The sequence below is a fragment of the Gymnodraco acuticeps genome, unplaced genomic scaffold (assembly GCF_902827175.1).
Source record: "Gymnodraco acuticeps unplaced genomic scaffold, fGymAcu1.1, whole genome shotgun sequence".
NCBI classification, from domain to species: Eukaryota; Metazoa; Chordata; class Actinopteri; order Perciformes; family Bathydraconidae; genus Gymnodraco; species Gymnodraco acuticeps.
The window spans coordinates 96,799-115,658 of record NW_022989815.1 but is presented as its reverse complement, the minus strand read 5'-3'; the positions used below and the strand labels follow the sequence as shown (position 1 = coordinate 115,658).

At 43.2% G+C, this 18,860-nt stretch overlaps 2 protein-coding genes and 1 non-coding gene across 3 annotated transcripts in view; 2 read left to right on the top strand and 1 right to left on the bottom strand.

The window, feature by feature from the left end:
• The first annotated feature begins 1,188 nt into the window (after positions 1–1,188).
• LOC117555841 overlaps positions 1,189–18,860 on the top strand; it is a 76,326-nt gene continuing 58,654 nt past the window's right edge. The window contains exons 1-2 of the transcript XR_004570453.1: positions 1,189–1,365; positions 4,952–4,953. The gene's annotated coding sequence lies outside the window, so the exon portion shown is untranslated. The remainder of the gene's footprint in view (positions 1,366–4,951; positions 4,954–18,860) is intronic.
• On the top strand, positions 1,796–1,959 carry LOC117556416. Its single transcript, XR_004570553.1, has one exon. It is a non-coding gene; the product is annotated as a U1 spliceosomal RNA (small nuclear RNA).
• On the bottom strand, positions 5,603–12,232 carry LOC117555811. The gene is made up of 6 exons (XM_034230796.1): positions 12,103–12,232; positions 7,154–7,283; positions 6,462–6,540; positions 6,213–6,354; positions 5,979–6,106; positions 5,603–5,632 (listed from the first exon to the last, which is right to left on the bottom strand). Exons 1-6 carry the CDS (start codon positions 12,230–12,232, stop codon positions 5,603–5,605), a joined length of 639 nt encoding a protein of 212 aa, XP_034086687.1.

Here is an 18,860-nt window from a genome sequence, read left to right as displayed (position 1 = left end):
CAGGTCTTGTACTCGAGTAAAAGTAGAAGTACTCAGGTCTTGTACTCGAGTAAAAGTAGAAGTACTCAGGTCTTGTACTCGAGTAAAAGTAGAAGTACTCAGGTCTTGTACTCGAGTAAAAGTAGAAGTACTCAGGTCTTGTACTTGAGTAAAAGTACTCAGATCTTGTACTTAGTAAAAGTAGAAGTACTCAGGTCTTGTACTCGAGTAAAAGTAGAAGTACTCAGGTCTTGTACTTGAGTAAAAGTAGAAGCACTCAGATCTTGTACTCGAGTAAAAGTAGAAGTACTCAGGTCTTGTACTTGAGTAAAAGTAGAAGTACTCAGGTCTTGTACTTGAGTAAAAGTAGAAGTACTCAGATCTTGTACTTAGTAAAAGTAGAAGTACTCAGGTCTTGTACTCGAGTAAAAGTAGTAGTACTCAGGTCTTGTACTTGAGTAAAAGTAGAAGTACTCAGATCTTGTACTTAGTAAAAGTAGAAGTACCAGAGTGAAGGAATACTCTGTTACAGTAAAAGTCCTTAATTCAAAAATGTTCCTCAAGTAGAAAAGTATTCTCATCAAAATATAGTGAAAGTAGCGACAGTAAAAGTAGTCTTTGTGCAGATTGGTCCATTTCAGAATAATATATATGATATGTTTTATAATTATTGATCATGAAAGTGTTCTCAAAGCTGGTAAAGGTGCAGCTGGTTTGAATGACTGTATACTGCAGGGTAGCTTGTGGATTTACTCCAGGTGGAACTAAAGTCTGATTTAACACTTGATTATATTTTACATCATTCATCCACATCTGTAGTAACTAAAGGCATTAAATACATGTAGTGGAGTAGAAGTACACCATGTACCTCTGATCTGTAGAGGAGTAGAAGTACAAAGTAGCAAAACATTGAAATACTTAAATAAAGTACAAGTAGCTCAAAATTGTACCCAAGTATAGTACTTGAGTTTATGAACTTAGTTACTTTACACCAGTGGCTATAAAGATAGAAAGACTAAGCCTTGCACAGTGGCATGACAATAAATGTTTTTATATATTTATATTAGATTTCTGTTATTATTAACTGCTTTAGTTCTGACTGCTAAAATCTTGTTATTCCTCATTTTGAAGCCAATATTCCGTGGGGTCGGGGGGCTCGGATCCTTGTCACCTTTTTCATACCTGATGAGTTTGCATCCCTGATATATATTAACAGCTCATGTTTAGTTATTGTTCTTAGAAAGATGTTTATTTTGGAGGCTGCTGATTGTGATGCTGCTTTTCCTTTATATTTGCACAACCATCATTGTTACCACTCCAGACCACTAGATGGCAGTACCAGGAATGTCAGTTGCCCGCCACCAGCAGCAAACAAAGAAAGAGGAAGTTTTTGAAATGTGAGTTGAGGGGGTGGGGGTTGTAAATGTGGGACATGTGATTTTTGCATTTTCTCTAAATTATAAACGTGAATAGAACAACTTTTCAATACAGTATTATATATTCTCAATTTATCTAAACTTACCGGTTGATTGTTTCTCAATTGTTGGAGTAAAATTGGTACAACTAGTGATTTTTAGTTGTCTTTCAATGTTGAAATGCAGCATTGCATCATGGGATATACCCCTGTTATATCCAAGTTAAATGTAAAGATCTTTGTCATCTTACGCACAAAAGACAGTATTTTGTGTTAAATTACCCGTAGATAATCCTCCCCTTTTTTACATGTCTTTGTTTTTGGTAGTCTCTATAATTGCAGCACCTTTATTCAGTGTATCATGTGTGTGAATGAGCTGCCTGTCTCCGATGTGTACAACTCATACTTACCTGGCAAGGGAGATACCATGATCAAGAAGGTGGTTCACCCAGGGCGAGGCTTGGCCATTGCACACCGGTCGAGCTGACCTCTGCGAATTCCTCAAATGTGGGAATCTCGATTGCATAATTTGTGGTAGTGGGGGACTGCGTTCGCGCTCTCCCCTGATAACTTGTAAAATGAAAAAAATATTCTTAAAAGTCTGCAACCCATTTTGAGAATCAATGTAACTGTAAGAGGTTTGAAGTTGACGTGTCAGTGAAAGGCATTTTTTGGGAATCCAAATTTGAAAAAGTCTGCACTACTATTTAAAAGACTTAAGAGTGCAGTTATAGTGTTATTAATATTCACTCCCACATAGGCCTGTCACGATAATTTTTTTGGACGACAAATGTTCCCGGAAATGATTGCTATAAACAATAATATTGTCGGCACCGTTGTAAGACCATTTTAGACCACTGACATAATGATAATATATAATAATAATGGAAGTACATCCTTTCAAACAAAAGTTTTTTATTGAACATTCAACATTGCAAATGAAATGTGAAATAATATTCAATTATATAAATGATATACACTGAACAAAAATATAAATGCTTCACTTTTGTTTTTGCTCCCATTTTTCATGAGATGAACTCAAAGATCTAAAACATTTTCTATATACACAAAATAACCATTTATCTCAAATATTGTTCACAAATCTGAAAAAATCTGTGATAGTGAGCACTTCTCCTTTGCCGAGATAATCCATCCCTCCTCACAGGTGTGGCATATCAAGATGCTGATTAGACAGCATGATTATTGCACAGGTGTGCCTTAGGCTGGCCACAATAAAAGGCCACTCTAAAAATGTTCAGCTGACTCGCTGACAGGGCTTGAATCAGAGCTTGCACACTAAAAAATGCTGGGTTAAAAACAACCCCATTTGGGTCGTTTTTTTAACCCAACACCAGGATCAATATTGGACCAACCCAGCAGTAGTTAATTTGACCCAACGAAATGGGTTGTCAGGGTTTCCCACACATAGACTATACCTGGGCGGGCCGCCCAGGTATATTAACGGCCGCCCAAGTATATTTCGCGACCCATTTAGTTATTTATTTATAAAAAAAATTTTTAATGTTTTTTTTTTTTTTATTCCTCCGTGACCACGACGCCATCTGCGATCGATTAATTTGTAGACAATGATCCCTCGCTCCCTTGCTCTGATCTCGCCTCCTTCTGGCCTGTTAAGTGGCTGTCCACATGATGTGGCCTGCCGACATGGCCACTGTCATACAGATCATAAATCAAAGCCCTTGATTGGTCTCTGTGTGTCATTCAAGCTCGGGATAACCTCAGCTCAGGTGAGGTAAAGGACTCTCTGAGTGTTTAGATAGTTAACTTAGTCTAAGTTCTCAGTGGGTCTCAAACGGTGTGGTCACCATTTATGTAAACACATATTTCCATTTGAGAGGGTAGTGATTGGTCTAATGGAGTGAGGTGGGCTGAAGATCGGAAGGCTGTGAGTTCAAATCCCGCCAGGAACACCACCACTAGTGTGCCCTTGAGTAAGGCACTTAGCCCTTAGTTACTCCAGGGAGAATGTCCCTGTAATCGGTCATTATAAGTCGCTTTGGATAAAAGCGTCAGCTAAATGAAATGTAATGTGATTAGTAAAATATGCATGAATAAATAAATAAAAAGTTAACTAGGTGAAAAAAGGTAAGATACACTTTTAAAACTTGTTGAGAGAAAACTAGTCTTTGCTGCTGCCTCAAAGAGGAGGGGGGAGAGGAGGGAGACAGGAGAGGCTGATTCAGGAGCACAGACACACTCCCAACTATAAATTAATAAGTTTCAGTGTTTTTTTCATATTGGAAATGGGATGTTGTTGGTTATGGCCTTGATTTTATGATTATTGAAATGTATACAGTTCTGTTTAATATAGGTGTTTCCATAGATCTAGTCTCTTTATTTTCCCCTCAAAATGCACCAGATTGATGCATTTAACTCCAAAATAAAAAATAAAATCTTACCGGGGGGGCATGCCCCTGGACCCCCCTAGAGGATTTGAGGTCGACCCCCACTAAAAATCACATGGATAGGTTCCTAAATACATTAATAAATACATTAATTTTTTAAAATAGTAACCCATTTCCATATGTTCATGTGTGGGTAGTAGATTTAAACTATAGGGCTATCATTATGGACCCTGCCTGTACCTGTACCTGTTCGCTCTGCCATCGCGTGAAGGGTCTGCTAACAAGCGACCAACAGAAAGGTTAATGTTGTTGCACGTCACCTCAACCCCCCCCGCTACCACCACCCCCCAAAGTATATTTCAGATCTGTGGGAAACACTGGCAGTTAATGGACCAGCACCAGAGGCATTCCCATACACACAGGCGTTGGAGCTGTTCTTCATGAAATCCCAGAAGGATGAAGTGCTCTGACAAACAGTGCCATCTTTGCGCAAAATGATTATACCGGAATGAAAAGTCAATAAATAATGTTGTTAAAACTTCTTTTTTTTTCGCGCAACCCCCCGCCCCCCCCTCCTTGCCACCACCCGCCCAAGTATATTTCATATCTGTGGGGAACACTGGGTTGTGTATTTTAACCCAGGAGATGGGTTATACATTTAATCCAAATGCTGGGTCAAATTAATTACAGCCCTGGGTAAATTCATTAGAACAAACACATCCTAACAGCATCCTAGCAGATCTACAAGTTCATAGCACGTCACTTTGTGCCACGCTATGAACTTGTAGATCTGCCATTTCTAAATCTCAAAATCTTTGCTTCTGGTAGCAAGATGAGTTTTTTCAGAAAACTGTTAGATTTAAAAGACATTTGTAGAATCGGGTACTCCCAAAAAGGCTTGATATTCCCAATAAGGGTATCCCACCCACACCACAGATTCCCTTTGTTTCCTTACATCGGCAATTAATAAAAATGTGCATCTAGTACTCGCCCTAACCAAAGCAGCATCTAAAGGGCATGTTTGTGTCAGACAAATTTGTCACCAACCATGATGAAAAACAGCAAATATGCCAGCCAGCATAGCAAATTACTGGTTCATATACTGGCTATGTAAACGTTACAAAGAAAATCCTCCAACATGATCACAAAAATGTACTGCTCCTTTAGGTGATCCGAACTACAGGAAACTAAGATGTGCAAATAAACATTTTAACAATTTATGCTTCCACCATTTAGCTCTTTTAACTCAGCACACAACTTGGTTATAAAATACTTTGAGCATGAGGTAGTATTTTGAACATCACACACACACACTTCACAAATCCAACACCATTCGATTTGACCAGATATAATATAACTCTACTCTGAGCCAAAGAGCAGCAGAAGAAAGAGGAAAGAAAAGGATCAAGTCCACAATATAGTATTATGAACATGAACACACTTCAGAAATCCAGCAATATTTGATTTAACCAGATAGAACCCTACTCTGAGCCAAGCAGCAGAAGAGAGAGAATAGAACAGGAGGACCAGCAGCAGAAAAGAAAAGGATCAAGACCACAAGTCTACTTGCAAGAAAGTATTGCTGCATGCAAGGACGTAGCAGGTTTTGACTCCTCTCCTCCCTTGATTTCGTACACTGCATTTGAGGAATTTCCATACAGCTTCACACTGCTTTGTGTAGTCGATGTCAAATATATAGAATACCTTGAAACAGACATCTACTGCCTGAAGCAATGTGTTTTGTTCCAACGCCTCCCCATCAAGAATAACGAACGCCTGAGAGGTGTGCCAAATATCGTTTCCCAGGGACAGGACATATGGGTAAGGTCTTGACACCTTCGCCTCATGGAGTATCCACCAAGTTTGTTCCAACCTGAGAAAGAAATAAAGAACAAAAGATAAATCAAACAAAGTAAAAGATTGTGGAAAAGCAAAGAGTAAGCAAGATTTGTTAGTGGCTGATACAATGCATATTCAGAAACAATGTTCTGAATTATTCTTGAGCCCAGGAATAACAGGCAGTCAGGCACATTCTTAACCACTTAAACTGGACCTGGGTTGGCTCTGTACTTTAGACCACTGTTTTCCATCTTCGCCAAAAATAGCCAATCTAGCTGCCATTTTTGGCTAATGTCCCCGCCACACCCCCAAGAATATGGATGCTGGGTTCAAGTGATTAAAAGAATAACATTTCCCTTTAGATATGCAGAGGGACTTACAGGCTTATGATCGATGAAGGCCAACTTAGACTCCTCGATAGTGTACCGGAACACTTTTCGGCCAACCCTGTAGACAGTTGGTGGAAGCAGTGTTGGTAACTGGCTCAGAGCAAGTTCCCCCAAACAATCTGTAGGAAGACAATTTTATAGGTATCAATATGTGGCATGGCATATCTGTGAATTGGTCATTTAGTAGCAAAATAAAGTCTGCTGTACAATATAACAATGTATTACCGGGTGTTAATCCATCAAGCGACGAGATAAGTTTCCCTTCCCGTCTCGCCAGGTGCAGGATCTTGTCTTTAAACAAAGGTAGCCAGGTTTCGAAGAGCTTAGGCGCAGCCTCTCCATGTAGGATCTGAAAGTCCTGTGCAATCTAAATGAAAAAAAGAAAATTCAATGTGGCAGCTGACATACTGATAAAAGATTGTTATAAACAATGCATCCACATCATATGTAAACATATACTCCTTCCTAACTTACCATGCCTGGAGTGAATAGATGTGGGAACTCTTGGCGGATCCCCTGAATGTCCCACCCATTTTCCCTAAAAGACTTGGCCCTGTTTGATAGTTTGCAGAAAGTACAGCAGTACAAGAATGTTAAAAGGATAACACAAAAAGCCCTGAGGACAGTTGCAGACAGGTGCTCTTTTATGGCAGCAGTTGCAGACAGGTGCTCTTTTATGGCAGCAGTTGCAGACAGGTGCTCTTGTATGGCAGTTTTGGAGGGTAAGGAGTTGCACTTTCTTGATGGCTGGTGGTAGGGTGTTCCACATTTTGGTAGCATAATAGTCAAATGAGAGGTCTAGTAGTAGTTTGTTTTGAGAAGTCTGTAGTTCAGATTTGAATGACTTGATGTGCTACAGTACCATGAGGTGCATGCATAGGCAAAATGACATTGAATGAGTGCTGCAGCTAGTGTCCTCAGTGCATTCCTACTGACCTGTACACTGCTGTATCCTGCATGTATTGCTCCACCTGGTTTAGGGGCTGCGAATTGTGTTTCAGCCATTCTTTACACTGTATGGCTCTTTCTTCCGATATGGTACATTCTATAAAAGTACACATTAGGATATTAACAATCTCAAAATTATATGTCTGTATTGCTTAAACAAATTATTCAGTTCCAACGATTAACTGGTATGAATGTCCTACGAGTGCCAGCTTCACTACTTTGTGGTGGTGTCTGCTGCGTGCTCTATGACCTGGCCGGTTTTCTCATCCTCTTTCTGACGTTCCGAAGCCTCTCTTCGAGGAATCCAGTGGCTGGGCGGCGGTTCTGTCCTGGGGTGAACCAGTATCCCTGTCAAGAAATGAAAGTCTTTGGTGAATAGAGATGAGGCACATTTTGATAGCGTGGCGACAACATGTGGCTGAGCCATCTAGAACAGGGTTTGTCTGTATGTCTGTCTGACAACACCAGGCATCAAATAGCACAGAAGTCCAGTACTCTGGTGCTGGGAGATGAGTTGTATTGTGTTCAACTGACTGTTTTAGCATCAATTCCTCAATAAAATGTTAATTACTTACGAAGCCACTGCTTGAGTCCGACTCGTCCTTCAAGGAGGGAAACCCATGAATCAAAGCTGCAGCCAGGGCTCGAAATTAACTTTTTTCCTCAGTGTCCCACAACTGTCCCGAATTCTACTTTGTATTGTCCCGGATATAACCAGCAGTGTCCCAAATTTTTATTTGTATCGTCTAGGGGTGTAACGGTTCACAAACATTTCGGTTCGGTACGTACCTCGGTTTTTTGGTCACGGTTCGGTTCGGTACGTTTTCGGTACAGCAGAATTTTTTTTCACAAAACAAAACATATATATATATTTTTTTTTTATTATTATTAAACTGTGGATAATGTATTCACTCAAATAAATACAAAATATAATAAAATAAACATTAAGGTGCAGCATTTCGATTAACTGAAATCATCTGTATTTGAACTGTACTGTACTAGCACCTAAGCAGCCAGTTTGACATTATGACTTGCTTGTCATTGTATTTTCATGTTTTTTTTAAAGAAAGATGAACTTGTCCACCTTAGGCGCATTCACACCGCAGTACTTTTCCCACAAAGGTTCATGAGAACTTAGTTCATGAGAACTCTTTAGTTCTCATGAACTAAGTACAGATCGCGTTCACACCGGAATAAGTCCCTGGGGGAGGATTAGGCAAATTAAGGCGCTGACGTCACTTCTTCTTCTTCTGCTTTGGGTTTACTGGCAGGCCGCAAACCAGTTCACGGTGTATACTGCCGCCCAAAGTCCCCGGCCGGAAGTCCCCGGAGTTGGGGACTGGCTTCAGTAGAAGCTGCTGGGACTCCCAGCAGCTTCTACTGAAGCCTTCCGAGTAAATCGCCAGAACGCCGACACCTCCTCATCTCCACCACTCCCATGTTTTATTTTGTGTTGCCATAAATTAGTCTCTCTGCGTTTCTGCGCTGGGCTAATGCTAATAATGCTAATGCAAGGATAATAAAATGGCGGCTTCACAAAACTTTTTGGGAGTTTTACGGGGCGTGGTTTGTAATCTGCCCAGCCAATCAGAAATATAGCTCTTTTCTCACAAAAGAGCCACTCGAAAGTCCCTGCTCTCTAGCAGGGACTTTCGAGGGGGTAAAAAGGTTCTCATGAACTAAGATCGCATGAACCTTTGTGGGAAAAGTACCGCGGTGTGAATGCGCCTATTGCTTGCCGAAAGGGCAGATCTGCTGGCACTAACAATGTCTCCTGCTGTGGAGAACACCCTCTCTAGGGACAGAGGTAGCAGAAACAGCCAGGTAGCGCTTTGCTAACATGGCAACATAAGGATATTTGGCGTTTGTAATAGCTTTGGCTCGGTCTGAACTTTTTGCGATTGGTGGAGGCTTAAATGCTAGCGGGAGTTGGGTTTGCACTTCAGTCATTTTTCTTTTGGTACCGGTGATATTCACGTTCGGGTGATGCCTTTTCAAGAGTGCAAGTTTGATGTATTGCCAGCCACGTAACCAATTTTAGTTGAACAATGCCGACAAACAGCTTTGGTTCGGTCCACCTGTCTTTGTCCGTCATCCTTGAACGTAACTGCGAAACCAAAATGTTCCCAAACCGGAGACTTCAATGATGCTGGAGGATTTTCGAGCTCAACTTTATCTGCGTTCGCCATTAATTTTCGACAGTTCCTCAAATTACTGACTAAATTTGAACGCATCCCTCTGACCAGCTCTCATAGTATGCCTCTCGTCCAATGAAATGACTTGCTCGCTCTATGACGCGTTGAACCCAATGTGAGCAAATTACTCTGAATGCTGCGACGCAGCACCTGAGATTACTTCCAAGAAGTTGTTCACGTTCTCAATTTTTTTACGTTTAACGTTATATTCGTTCGGTACACTTCGGTACACACGTGTACCGAACCGAAGGGCCCGTACCGAATAATTTCGGTACGGGTACGTGTACCGTTACACCCCTAGTATCGTCGCCCCCCCAATTATGCAGAATACATATAATTTGATACTTTTTTGTCACTTAATCATCACACCATAGACTCTGGTCCACCATGTAAGTTTAAAATACTTATTCTTTTAAACATATGAATATTAGTCTGATCTGTTGCCTCTCCTAGAGTAGAAGGGAAGAGAGTTGTTTTAAGACATGTTTTTCTATTGTTTCTCAATATCCAGACTAATTTATCATTGTCATGTCAACATTGAAGAATTCTGATTTGTATTTTTCAATTCAATATGGTATGGCTGTATGGTCTCTGTGTTTTATGATCGGAACCCTCTATCTGGCAATAAAAGTAGTATGAATGATAATAAAAAAACAGAAGTTCCATAATACAGTTTAATAAATGTATCTGTTTTCAGTTCTAATTACAAGTTATCCTCACAAGTCAGTAGTACTATAGGAATATAAATTGATCTTCTATCTTCATTCATGAATGTCAATCATCTTGCTCTCACTCATTCAACCCCAAGGCACAAAAACAACTGGAACATTACTCTCTTAACATGACACATTATTCTCATACCAGAGTTGATTGACAAACTAAAATTACCTTGCGACCCCCTTTCTAATCGTCACCCAATCTGACTGACGTTCTTGACCAAAAAAAACTAAAACACTAAAAAAAGATGAAAAGCTAAATGATTAGCTAAATGCCTTACGTTTTTGCAGCTAAAGATTCTAGCCTGGTCACTGACTGGCTGACAAAGAAAATACAAAAATGATAGGCTACACCTCTTATTCTGATCAACTGTATTTCACATAATTTTCACAAACTTCAAAAGAACATGACACTGCATTTTAGGACATTTGTATGCATTGTAAGGCACACTTCAGTTGCTAGCGTTAGTTAGCGCTAGCTAACATTGACACTTAAGACAACTAACTTACCACAGTGGAAGACGATGCATCATGACCAGGACTTGGGATGTTTTCGTTTCGGGAGTCGGCAGAATTGGGGCTTGCATCAGGGGGCTGTTTATTCAACCACCTCAGCATTTCTTTCTTCTTTTTTTAACTGTCGTGACCGTTGCATTGGCGCGAGTCTAGCAGCAGTCAGCAGCAGAGTGGATGGCGTAGAATGCATTCTATGATTTGACAGCCCAATTACTTTGCAAATAACACTCATTTTGAAGTTTACTTTTAATTTTCTTTTCACTGTCCCGAAATAGTCCCAGACAAAATAGATTTTTGTCCCAGTAGGAATTTTTATGGTCCCCGGGACATCGTTAATTGCGATAATTTTGTCTCACTGGTAGGACTGCAAACACAGAAAAACTAAATTACCAGCAGAGTCAAATTTAGATCTTAAGTATTTATAAAACATGTGTTGCACCCCAGTATAATGGCTGTAGCATATTCTGCAGCTAATAGGGATCCTAATAAATTAAAAACACTACTGAACGTGTGTTTTGGTACATGTGTTGTGCATGTTTATGTTGGTGGTCTAGGTAAATGTCAGACTTGAAAGTAGTGTCCAAAGGGGCAATAATAAGAATACACTTTATTTAATAGCACCTCTCATGACATGAATGCAGCTCAAAGTGCTTAAGGTATTGGGTAAATAAATAATATACATGTTGGGTACAAAAATAACCCAATACCATATAAATAACCCAGAATGAGTTAACCTCTTAAACCCTGAGCCTGTTTTTAAGGTTTCAGGCTCGAAAATGCTATGCCCAAAACAAATGACTATAACTTAACTTCTGAAAGGGTTATATGCAGGGGTGCACATAACTTTTTTGCCCTGTTACTCAAAGGAGCACCTGGAGATGTTGCTTGGTGCTCATCCTTAAAATGAAATAAACCGTAACTTTTGAGGGGGTCTTGACTTTATTTGCCAGACACACGGCACTGAACACACATGCAGAGGTGAACACAGAACACACGTGCAGAGGTGAACACAGAACACACATGCAGAGGTGAACACAAGACAACATTAGCACGACCAGTAATCCTACAAGCTGTCATCACTACCCTCCTGACTGTTCTCCTCACTGTCTTGCTCTCTGTCAGACATGGTAGCTGATGATGTAGGCCTACTACTTTCTCTCTGGTTGAGTCTGCGATTAGCTGCTTGCATCCACAAGTCAACAGCTGGGTTTGGGTCGAAAGTCTCTGTTGTCATCTTAGACAAATGGATGTGCATCAGGGATGAGAGGCGCGAGTCTGACAGGCAGGATCTGAACTTGCTTTTTATTATATTAAGATGTGAAAATCCCCTCTCACATGAAGCACTGCTCAAGGGCAGTGTAAGGGACAACAGCAGGACTTTCTGAATGTTGGAGTATCTTTCTGGATTGCTTGTCTTCACTATGTTGACCAAGTCATACACAGAGAACGCTGCCAAACGTTTTCCTGCTTGCTTTAAAAGCATCCATTCTCTTACAGTGGAGTCTCTGTCGATAGACAGGATGGCCTCATATTTCTGAAGAATGTCAGTCAGTGTTGTGTTGCCAAAACTGTGGAGATCTTTTTTTTCTTTAGGCCAAGTTGAAGGATCAAACATTAAAAATGGATCACATGACTTGAGGGATTCATATCTGCTTTCAAACTCCTGAATTAGACCTCTCAATACATCAACCTTGTCCCTGTCAGAATCAGCATTTGAAACAGTCTCTTTCCTGTACTTGCCTTCACTGTCAAGCAGAAGTGTCAGCTGTCCGATAGCTGCCATGAGCTCATCCTTGCATTCACCAATAGTCAAATTCTCTTGCTGGAACTTGAGGGAGGTGAACTGTAAAATGTTTCCAGTGTCAAGCATGTTGGCTAAGAAACACTTAAAACGCTCTGTGCAGACATGTTTTAGGTCACTGTCATCACTTGTAGCCACTTGAGATTGAATGGCAGGTAATAGCCTCCATATTTTCAAAAGAGTCTCTTGTCTCCATGCACACCATCTAATGTTGTGAAACTTTCCTAGTTTTACAAAGGCAATGCCATTCTCATCACATATCATCTTAAGTTGTTCTGTTCTTTTGGCGCCCCCTTTCTGTAAATAAAAGCGTAGCAGCTTGACAACGGAGCTATTAAATGTCTCACAGTATGGAACCATGCGATCAGCTGACTTGGCGCAGTTCTCGAGGGTGTGGGCGGTACAAAGAATATGCACAAGGGAATCCCCAATCGCCACCAGTTTACGCAGTTTGGGGACTACCCCGTTGTAAACTCCGACATTCACTGCAGCTCCGTGTGTGCATACAGACACCAACTTCGTCTTCCACTCATCTCCTAAGCCACAAGCATGGAAGAGTTACTCCAGCCCGTCTGTTATGTCCTGTGCCGTTCGTTTCACACCCAAATTAATTAACCCAATGAAATCTGAGCTAAACTCTCCCTCGCTACCCACAGACACAATGTACACAATTTCCTGCTCCACTTTTGTTATATCTTCTGATCCATCAAAAAGCACACCCCAAAATTCAGCTGCCTTCAATTTTTCATACAACTCTGAACTGATTGCCTGTGCGATGGTCTCCATGATGCGGGATCCCCCTTCTCTCGAATGATAAGCAGTCCCAACATTAACGTCAAGCCTCTTGAGAAGCGCAATGTCCTCCTCATATGAACGCATAGGACGTGCATGTTTGGCTTTGTGAAAGGCCAACAGAAACATATTACTCAGAGCTTGGCGCTGTTCTTCATTGAGTGTATCCTGCCACCTGTCGAGGGGACGATTGGGGTTCTTATCCTGGTTGTCAGCTATCTTCACATGCTCTTTGCTCTTCTCATGCTTTTCAAAAGCTGGATGACTAAAATTCGTACAACCTATATAAAAGCACCTGCGCACCAGTTATGTGCGCAGGTGCGCACATACATCTGTGAGTTGGATGTAGAAGTGTCAGAATCAATAGATATTACAGTCAGAGTAAATTCAGATGGAACATAGTAAAAAAAGGTAAATTCTTACCCCCGCCTAAAAAAAAAACATTACTTATAGTGAAAACTACCCTTGAATGATGGGATAGTAGACTAAAAGCTTTAGGAATCCAAAGTATAACATATAAGTACCCTGTATCAAGATTGAGGCAAAACAAGTTACATTTGACCTTTTTAGAGAGGTTTAGCAAAAAGTGACCTTTGGGCACATTTTGGCACATTTGGATACCATCAGTGCCATTTGACCTTTTTCAGGTACCATACTGTAAAAATAATTTTATTATCACTATAGGTAATCATTCCATCCAAATAGAAGTGTTTTAAAAAAAATGTAAAAAAAAATTTTTTCAATTACATTTTTTTTAATATGTAAATGGTGTGTGTGGAGTTTGCCACAGTCCTTACATGTTTATCACCCGACTAACACTTCTAGGAAGGTTTACTTACACAATAACAATTAGGAAACATAGGATACATTTGTCTCCAACAGGAGCAGATTTATTTTAAAAATAACACACTAAAAAAACGACACTAAAACCGAAATAACACCACAAGCATATTTTTTGTAAACACTGGCAAAAAAGAAAAAATGTACACAACCTGAATGTGTTTAGTGTTTTTGAATTGAGGCACCAGGCACTTAGTGCAGTAGATAGGTCTTCACCGTTGTGTTGCCAGCATCAGAGCACCTCCTGAGCGCGGTGGCATCTTCCCCATAATACTTGGGAATGCATACGAGTGATGATGGGGGGGGGGGAGTGGTGGTGCTGCTGCAGGGACTTCACCCCTCATGTCTGCAGCAAGCTGCTCCCTGAAGGACTTCTGGGTGTGTGGCTTCGTCCTGCCGGGGTCACCCCTCATCTTGTGCAGCTCCTTGTGGAGAAGGAAGCTGTTCACCACTGCAATGTCCAGAAAATGGTAAAAAAAAGGTCTTGTACCATTTCATGGTTTTGTGGTGAACGCTGTAGTACCCAATCAAAGCATCGGACACATCCACGCAGCCCATGCTTCTGTTGTAGTCCACCACAGCGTCAGGAACGGTAACAATCTTAGTCTGCCACACACCAGCCCGTTTCACTTTCCTCCTGACAGTCTGTCCACTGAATCAGAAGATGCAGAGGGAGGCTGAGTTAGTACTGGTGGAGACGTCCGGCGGCGTAGCTTGGATGTTGATGGCTCTGGGGCAACTGTATGCTGATCTGATGCACGTCGTAGCTCGGATGAGGCAGATGTTGATGGCTGTGATCCAGAAGCCATTTGATACTTGTCTTCATCACTGTGAAAACAAATGTGGAAAAAACAATTACTTTGATTACTTCACTGGCTTATTCTTTCAAAAATGTAACTCAAATCAGAAATAATTCCTCCATTAAGTGTGTGTGAAATAAAAGTATACATATATATATATATGTGTATACTGTTATTTCACACACGCTATAGTATATATGTATACTGTTATTTCACACACGCTATAGTATATATATATATATATATATATATATGTATACTGTTATTTCACACACGCTATAGTATATATATATATATATATATATATATGTATACTGTTATTTCACACACCATCCATCCATCCATCCATCTTCTTCCGCTTATCCGTGGTCGGGTCGCGGGGGTAGCAGTTCCAGCAGAGAGCCCCAAACTTTCTTTTCCCTGGCGACATCAACCAGCTCTGACTGGGGGATCCCAAGGCGCTCCCAGGCCAGCGAAGAGATATAATCCCTCCACCTGGTCCTAGGTCTACCCCTTGGTCTCTTCCCAGCTGGACGTGCCTGGAACACCTCCCTAGGGAGGCGCCCAGGTGGCATCCTAACTAGGTGCCCGAACCACCTCAACTGGCTCCTTTCGACGCGAAGGAGGAGCGGCTCAACTCCGAGTCCCTCCCTGATGACCGAACTTCTCACCTTATCCCTAAGGGAGACACCAGCCACCCTGCGGAGAAAACCCATCTCGGCCGCTTGTATCCGCGATCTCGTTCTTTCGGTCATGACCCATCCTTCATGACCATAGGTGAGGGTAGGAACGAAAATGGCCCGGTAGACAGAGAGCTTTGCCTTCTGGCTCAGCTCCCTTTTCGTCACAACGGTGCGGTAAAGCGACTGCAGTACCGCTCCCGCTGCTCCGATTCTCCGGCCCATCTCACGCTCCATTGTTCCCTCACTCGAGAACAAGACCCCGAGATACTTGAACTCCTTCACTTGGGGTAAGGACTCATTCCCTACTTGAAGTGGACAGTCCATCGGTTTCCTGCTGAGAACCATGGCCTCAGATTTGGAGGTGCTGATCCTCATCCCAGCCGCTTCACACTCGGTTGCGAACCGATCCAGTGAGTGCTGAAGGTCGCAGACCGATGAAGCCATTAGAACCACATCATCTGCAAAAAGCAGTGGTGCAATCCTTAGTCCACCGAACTGCAGACCCCCTCCCCCATGACTACGCCTCGAAATCCGATCCATGTATATTACAAACAGGATTGGTGACAAAGCGCAGCCCTGGCGGAGGCCAACCCTCACCGGAAATGGGTCCGACTTACTGCCGAGGACCCGGACACAGCTCTCGCTTTGGGAGTACAGAGATTGGATGGCCCTGAGTAGAGACCCCCTCACCCCATACTCCCGCAGCACCTCCCACAGTAACTCCCTGGGAACTCGGTCATACGCCTTCTCCAAGTCTACAAAACACATGTAGACCGGATAAGCGTATTCCCAGGCCCCCTCCAGGATCCTTGCGAGAGTAAAAAGCTGATCCGTCGTTCCACGACCAGGACGGAATCCGCATTGTTCCTCCTCAATCTGAGGTTCGACAATCGGCCTGACCCTCCTTTCGAGTACCTTAGAGTAAACTTTCCCGGGGAGGCTGAGTAGTGTGATGCCTCTGTAATTGGCACACACCCTCTGATCCCCCTTTTTAAAAAGGGGGACCACCACCCCGGTCTGCCACTCCTTCGGCACTGTTTCCGACTTCCACGCAACGTTGATGAGACGTGTCAACCATGACAGTCCCTCAACACCCAGAGCCTTCAGCATTTCCGGGCGGATCTCATCCACCCCCGGGGCTTTGCCACTGTGGAGTTGTTTGACGACCTCAGTGACCTCCCCCCGGGAGATTGGTGTTGATCCCCCGTCATACTCCAGCTCTGCCTCTAACATAGAGGGCGGAGTTGTCGGGTTCAGGAGTTCCTCAAAGTGTTCCTTCCAACGCCCTAACACTCCATCAGTTGAGGTCAACAACGTCCCATCCTTACTGTACACAGCTTGGATGGTTCCCTGCTTCCCCCTCCTGAGGTGTCGGACAGTTTTCCAGAACAACTTTGGTGCCGCCCGAAAGTCCTTCTCCATGTCTTCTCCGAACTTCTCCCACACCCGCTGCTTTGCCTCGGCCACGGATGAGGCTGCTGCCCTTCGGGCTTGTCGGTACCTTGCAACTGCCTCGGGAGTCCCCCGGGATAACAAATCCCTGAAGGCCTCCTTCTTCAGTCGGACGGCTTCCCTGACCACCGGTGTCCACCAGGAGGTTCGAGGGTTACCGCCCCTTGAGGCACCTAGGACCTTGAGACCACAGCTCCCCGCCGCGGCTTCGGCAATAGAGGCTTTGAACACCGACCACTCTGGTTCAATGTCCCCAACCTCCACAGGAATGCCCGAAAAGCTCCGCCGGAGGTGTGAGTTGAAGGCCTCCTGAACTTGGGCCTCCTCCAGACGTTCCCAGTTCACCCGAACTACACGTTTGGGCTTACCAGGTCTATCCAGAGGCTTCCCCCGCCACTCGACCCAACTCACCACCAGATGGTGATCAGTTGACAACTCCGCCCCTCTCTTTACCCGAGTGTCCAAAACATACGGCCTCAGGTCCGATGATACGATAACGAAATCGATCATGGACCTTCTGCCTAGGGTGCTCTGGTACCACGTACACTTATGAGCATCCTTATGTTCGAACATGGTGTTTGTTATGGCCAATCCATGACTAGCACAGAAGTCCAGTAACAAACCACCACTCCGGTTCAGATCAGGGGGGCCGTTCCTCCCAATCACGCCCCTCCAAGTGTCTCCATCATTGCCCACATGTGCGTTGAAGTCTCCCAGCAAGATTAAAGAGTCCCCTTCAGGAGCCCCATACAGGACTCTTTCCAGGGTCTCCAAGAAGGCCGTATACTCTGAACTGCTGTTGGGTGCATAAGCACACACAACAGTCAGAGTTTTCCCCCCCATAACCCGCAGGCGTAGGGAGGCGACCCTCTCGTCCACTGGGGTAAACTCCAACAACGAAGCACCTAACCGGGGACTTGTGAGTATCCCCACACCCGCCCGGCGCCTCACACATTGAGCAACTCCGGAGAAGAATGGAGTCCAACCCCTATCCAGAAGTAAGGTTCCAGAGCCGACGCTGTGCGTAGAGGTGAGCCCAACCAGATCCAACTGGTAACGCTCCACCTCCCGCACAAGCTCCGGCTCCTTCCCCCCCAGAGAGGTGACGTTCCACGTCCCCAAAGCCAGCTTCTGTCGCCCGGGTCTGGTCCGTCGAGACCCTCCGCTTTCACTGCCACCCTTCTGGCAGCGCACCCGACCCCATTGATGTTTCCCGTAGGTGGTGGGCCCGCGGGACGGAGAAGCGGAGGTGTTGCCCACGTTGCCTTTTCGGGCTGGGCCCGGCCGGGCTCCGTGGCAAGCCCGGCCACCAGACGCTCGCCGACGAGTCCTCCTTCTGGGCCTGGCTCCAGAAGGGGACCCCGGGCTTCCTCCGGGCCGGGTATCCTCACTTCTTAGTTTTTCTTTCATGAGGTCTTTTGAACCAATCTTAGTCTGGCCCCTTGCCTGAGACCAATTTGCCATGGGAGACCCTACCAGGAACACAAGGTTCCAGACAACACAGCCCCCAGGTTCATCAGGGCACACAAACCTCTCTACCACGGTAAGGTGCTGGTTCTTCAGAGAGAAGAACACACGCTATAGTATATATATATAGACTGATATACAATACAGCTTTATTTATAAACTGCTAATAGTCAATGTCTGTAGAACTACAAAACAGCATCCATTTGGCGTGTGTGGAATAACAATATATATATATATATATATATATATATATATACACTGGGTTGATATACAATACAGCTTTATTTATATACTGCCGTGTTATAGTCACGAAATACAATTAATCTATTTATACGTTCACCAACATGATGCCATTGTTTTAGTTTCTCACGGACGATAACGCTACAACAACAAAGTGGCGTCCATTTTGTATTTTGCGAGTGTGGAATTACTATAGATTACACAAAATACACAACTAATAGATACAAACAGAGTACACTGTAAAAATATCCACCATGAATTCACAATAATTACCTGGCAACTTGTTGCATGACTTTCACAGTAAGGTTCACAGCAATTTACTGTGAATGTCTTCACAGCAATGTATTGTAATTTCACATCCATGATATTACAATGCATTGTTGTAAAGGTACAACTGTATACTGTAACTTCACAGCTTCAATT

Coding starts and splice junctions, on each gene's coding strand:
- LOC117555811 (XM_034230796.1), bottom strand. CDS start 12,232: ATGCTTGACACTGGAAACATTTTACAGTTCACCTCCCTCAAGTTCCAG. Junction 7,284..12,102: donor ACTTCTGCTTGACAGTGAAG/GCAAGTACAGGA, acceptor ATTTCTTGACAG/GGATACTGGTTCACCCCAGG. Junction 6,541..7,153: donor GCAGCAGACACCACCACAAA/GTAGTGAAGCTG, acceptor ACTATCAAACAG/GGCCAAGTCTTTTAGGGAAA.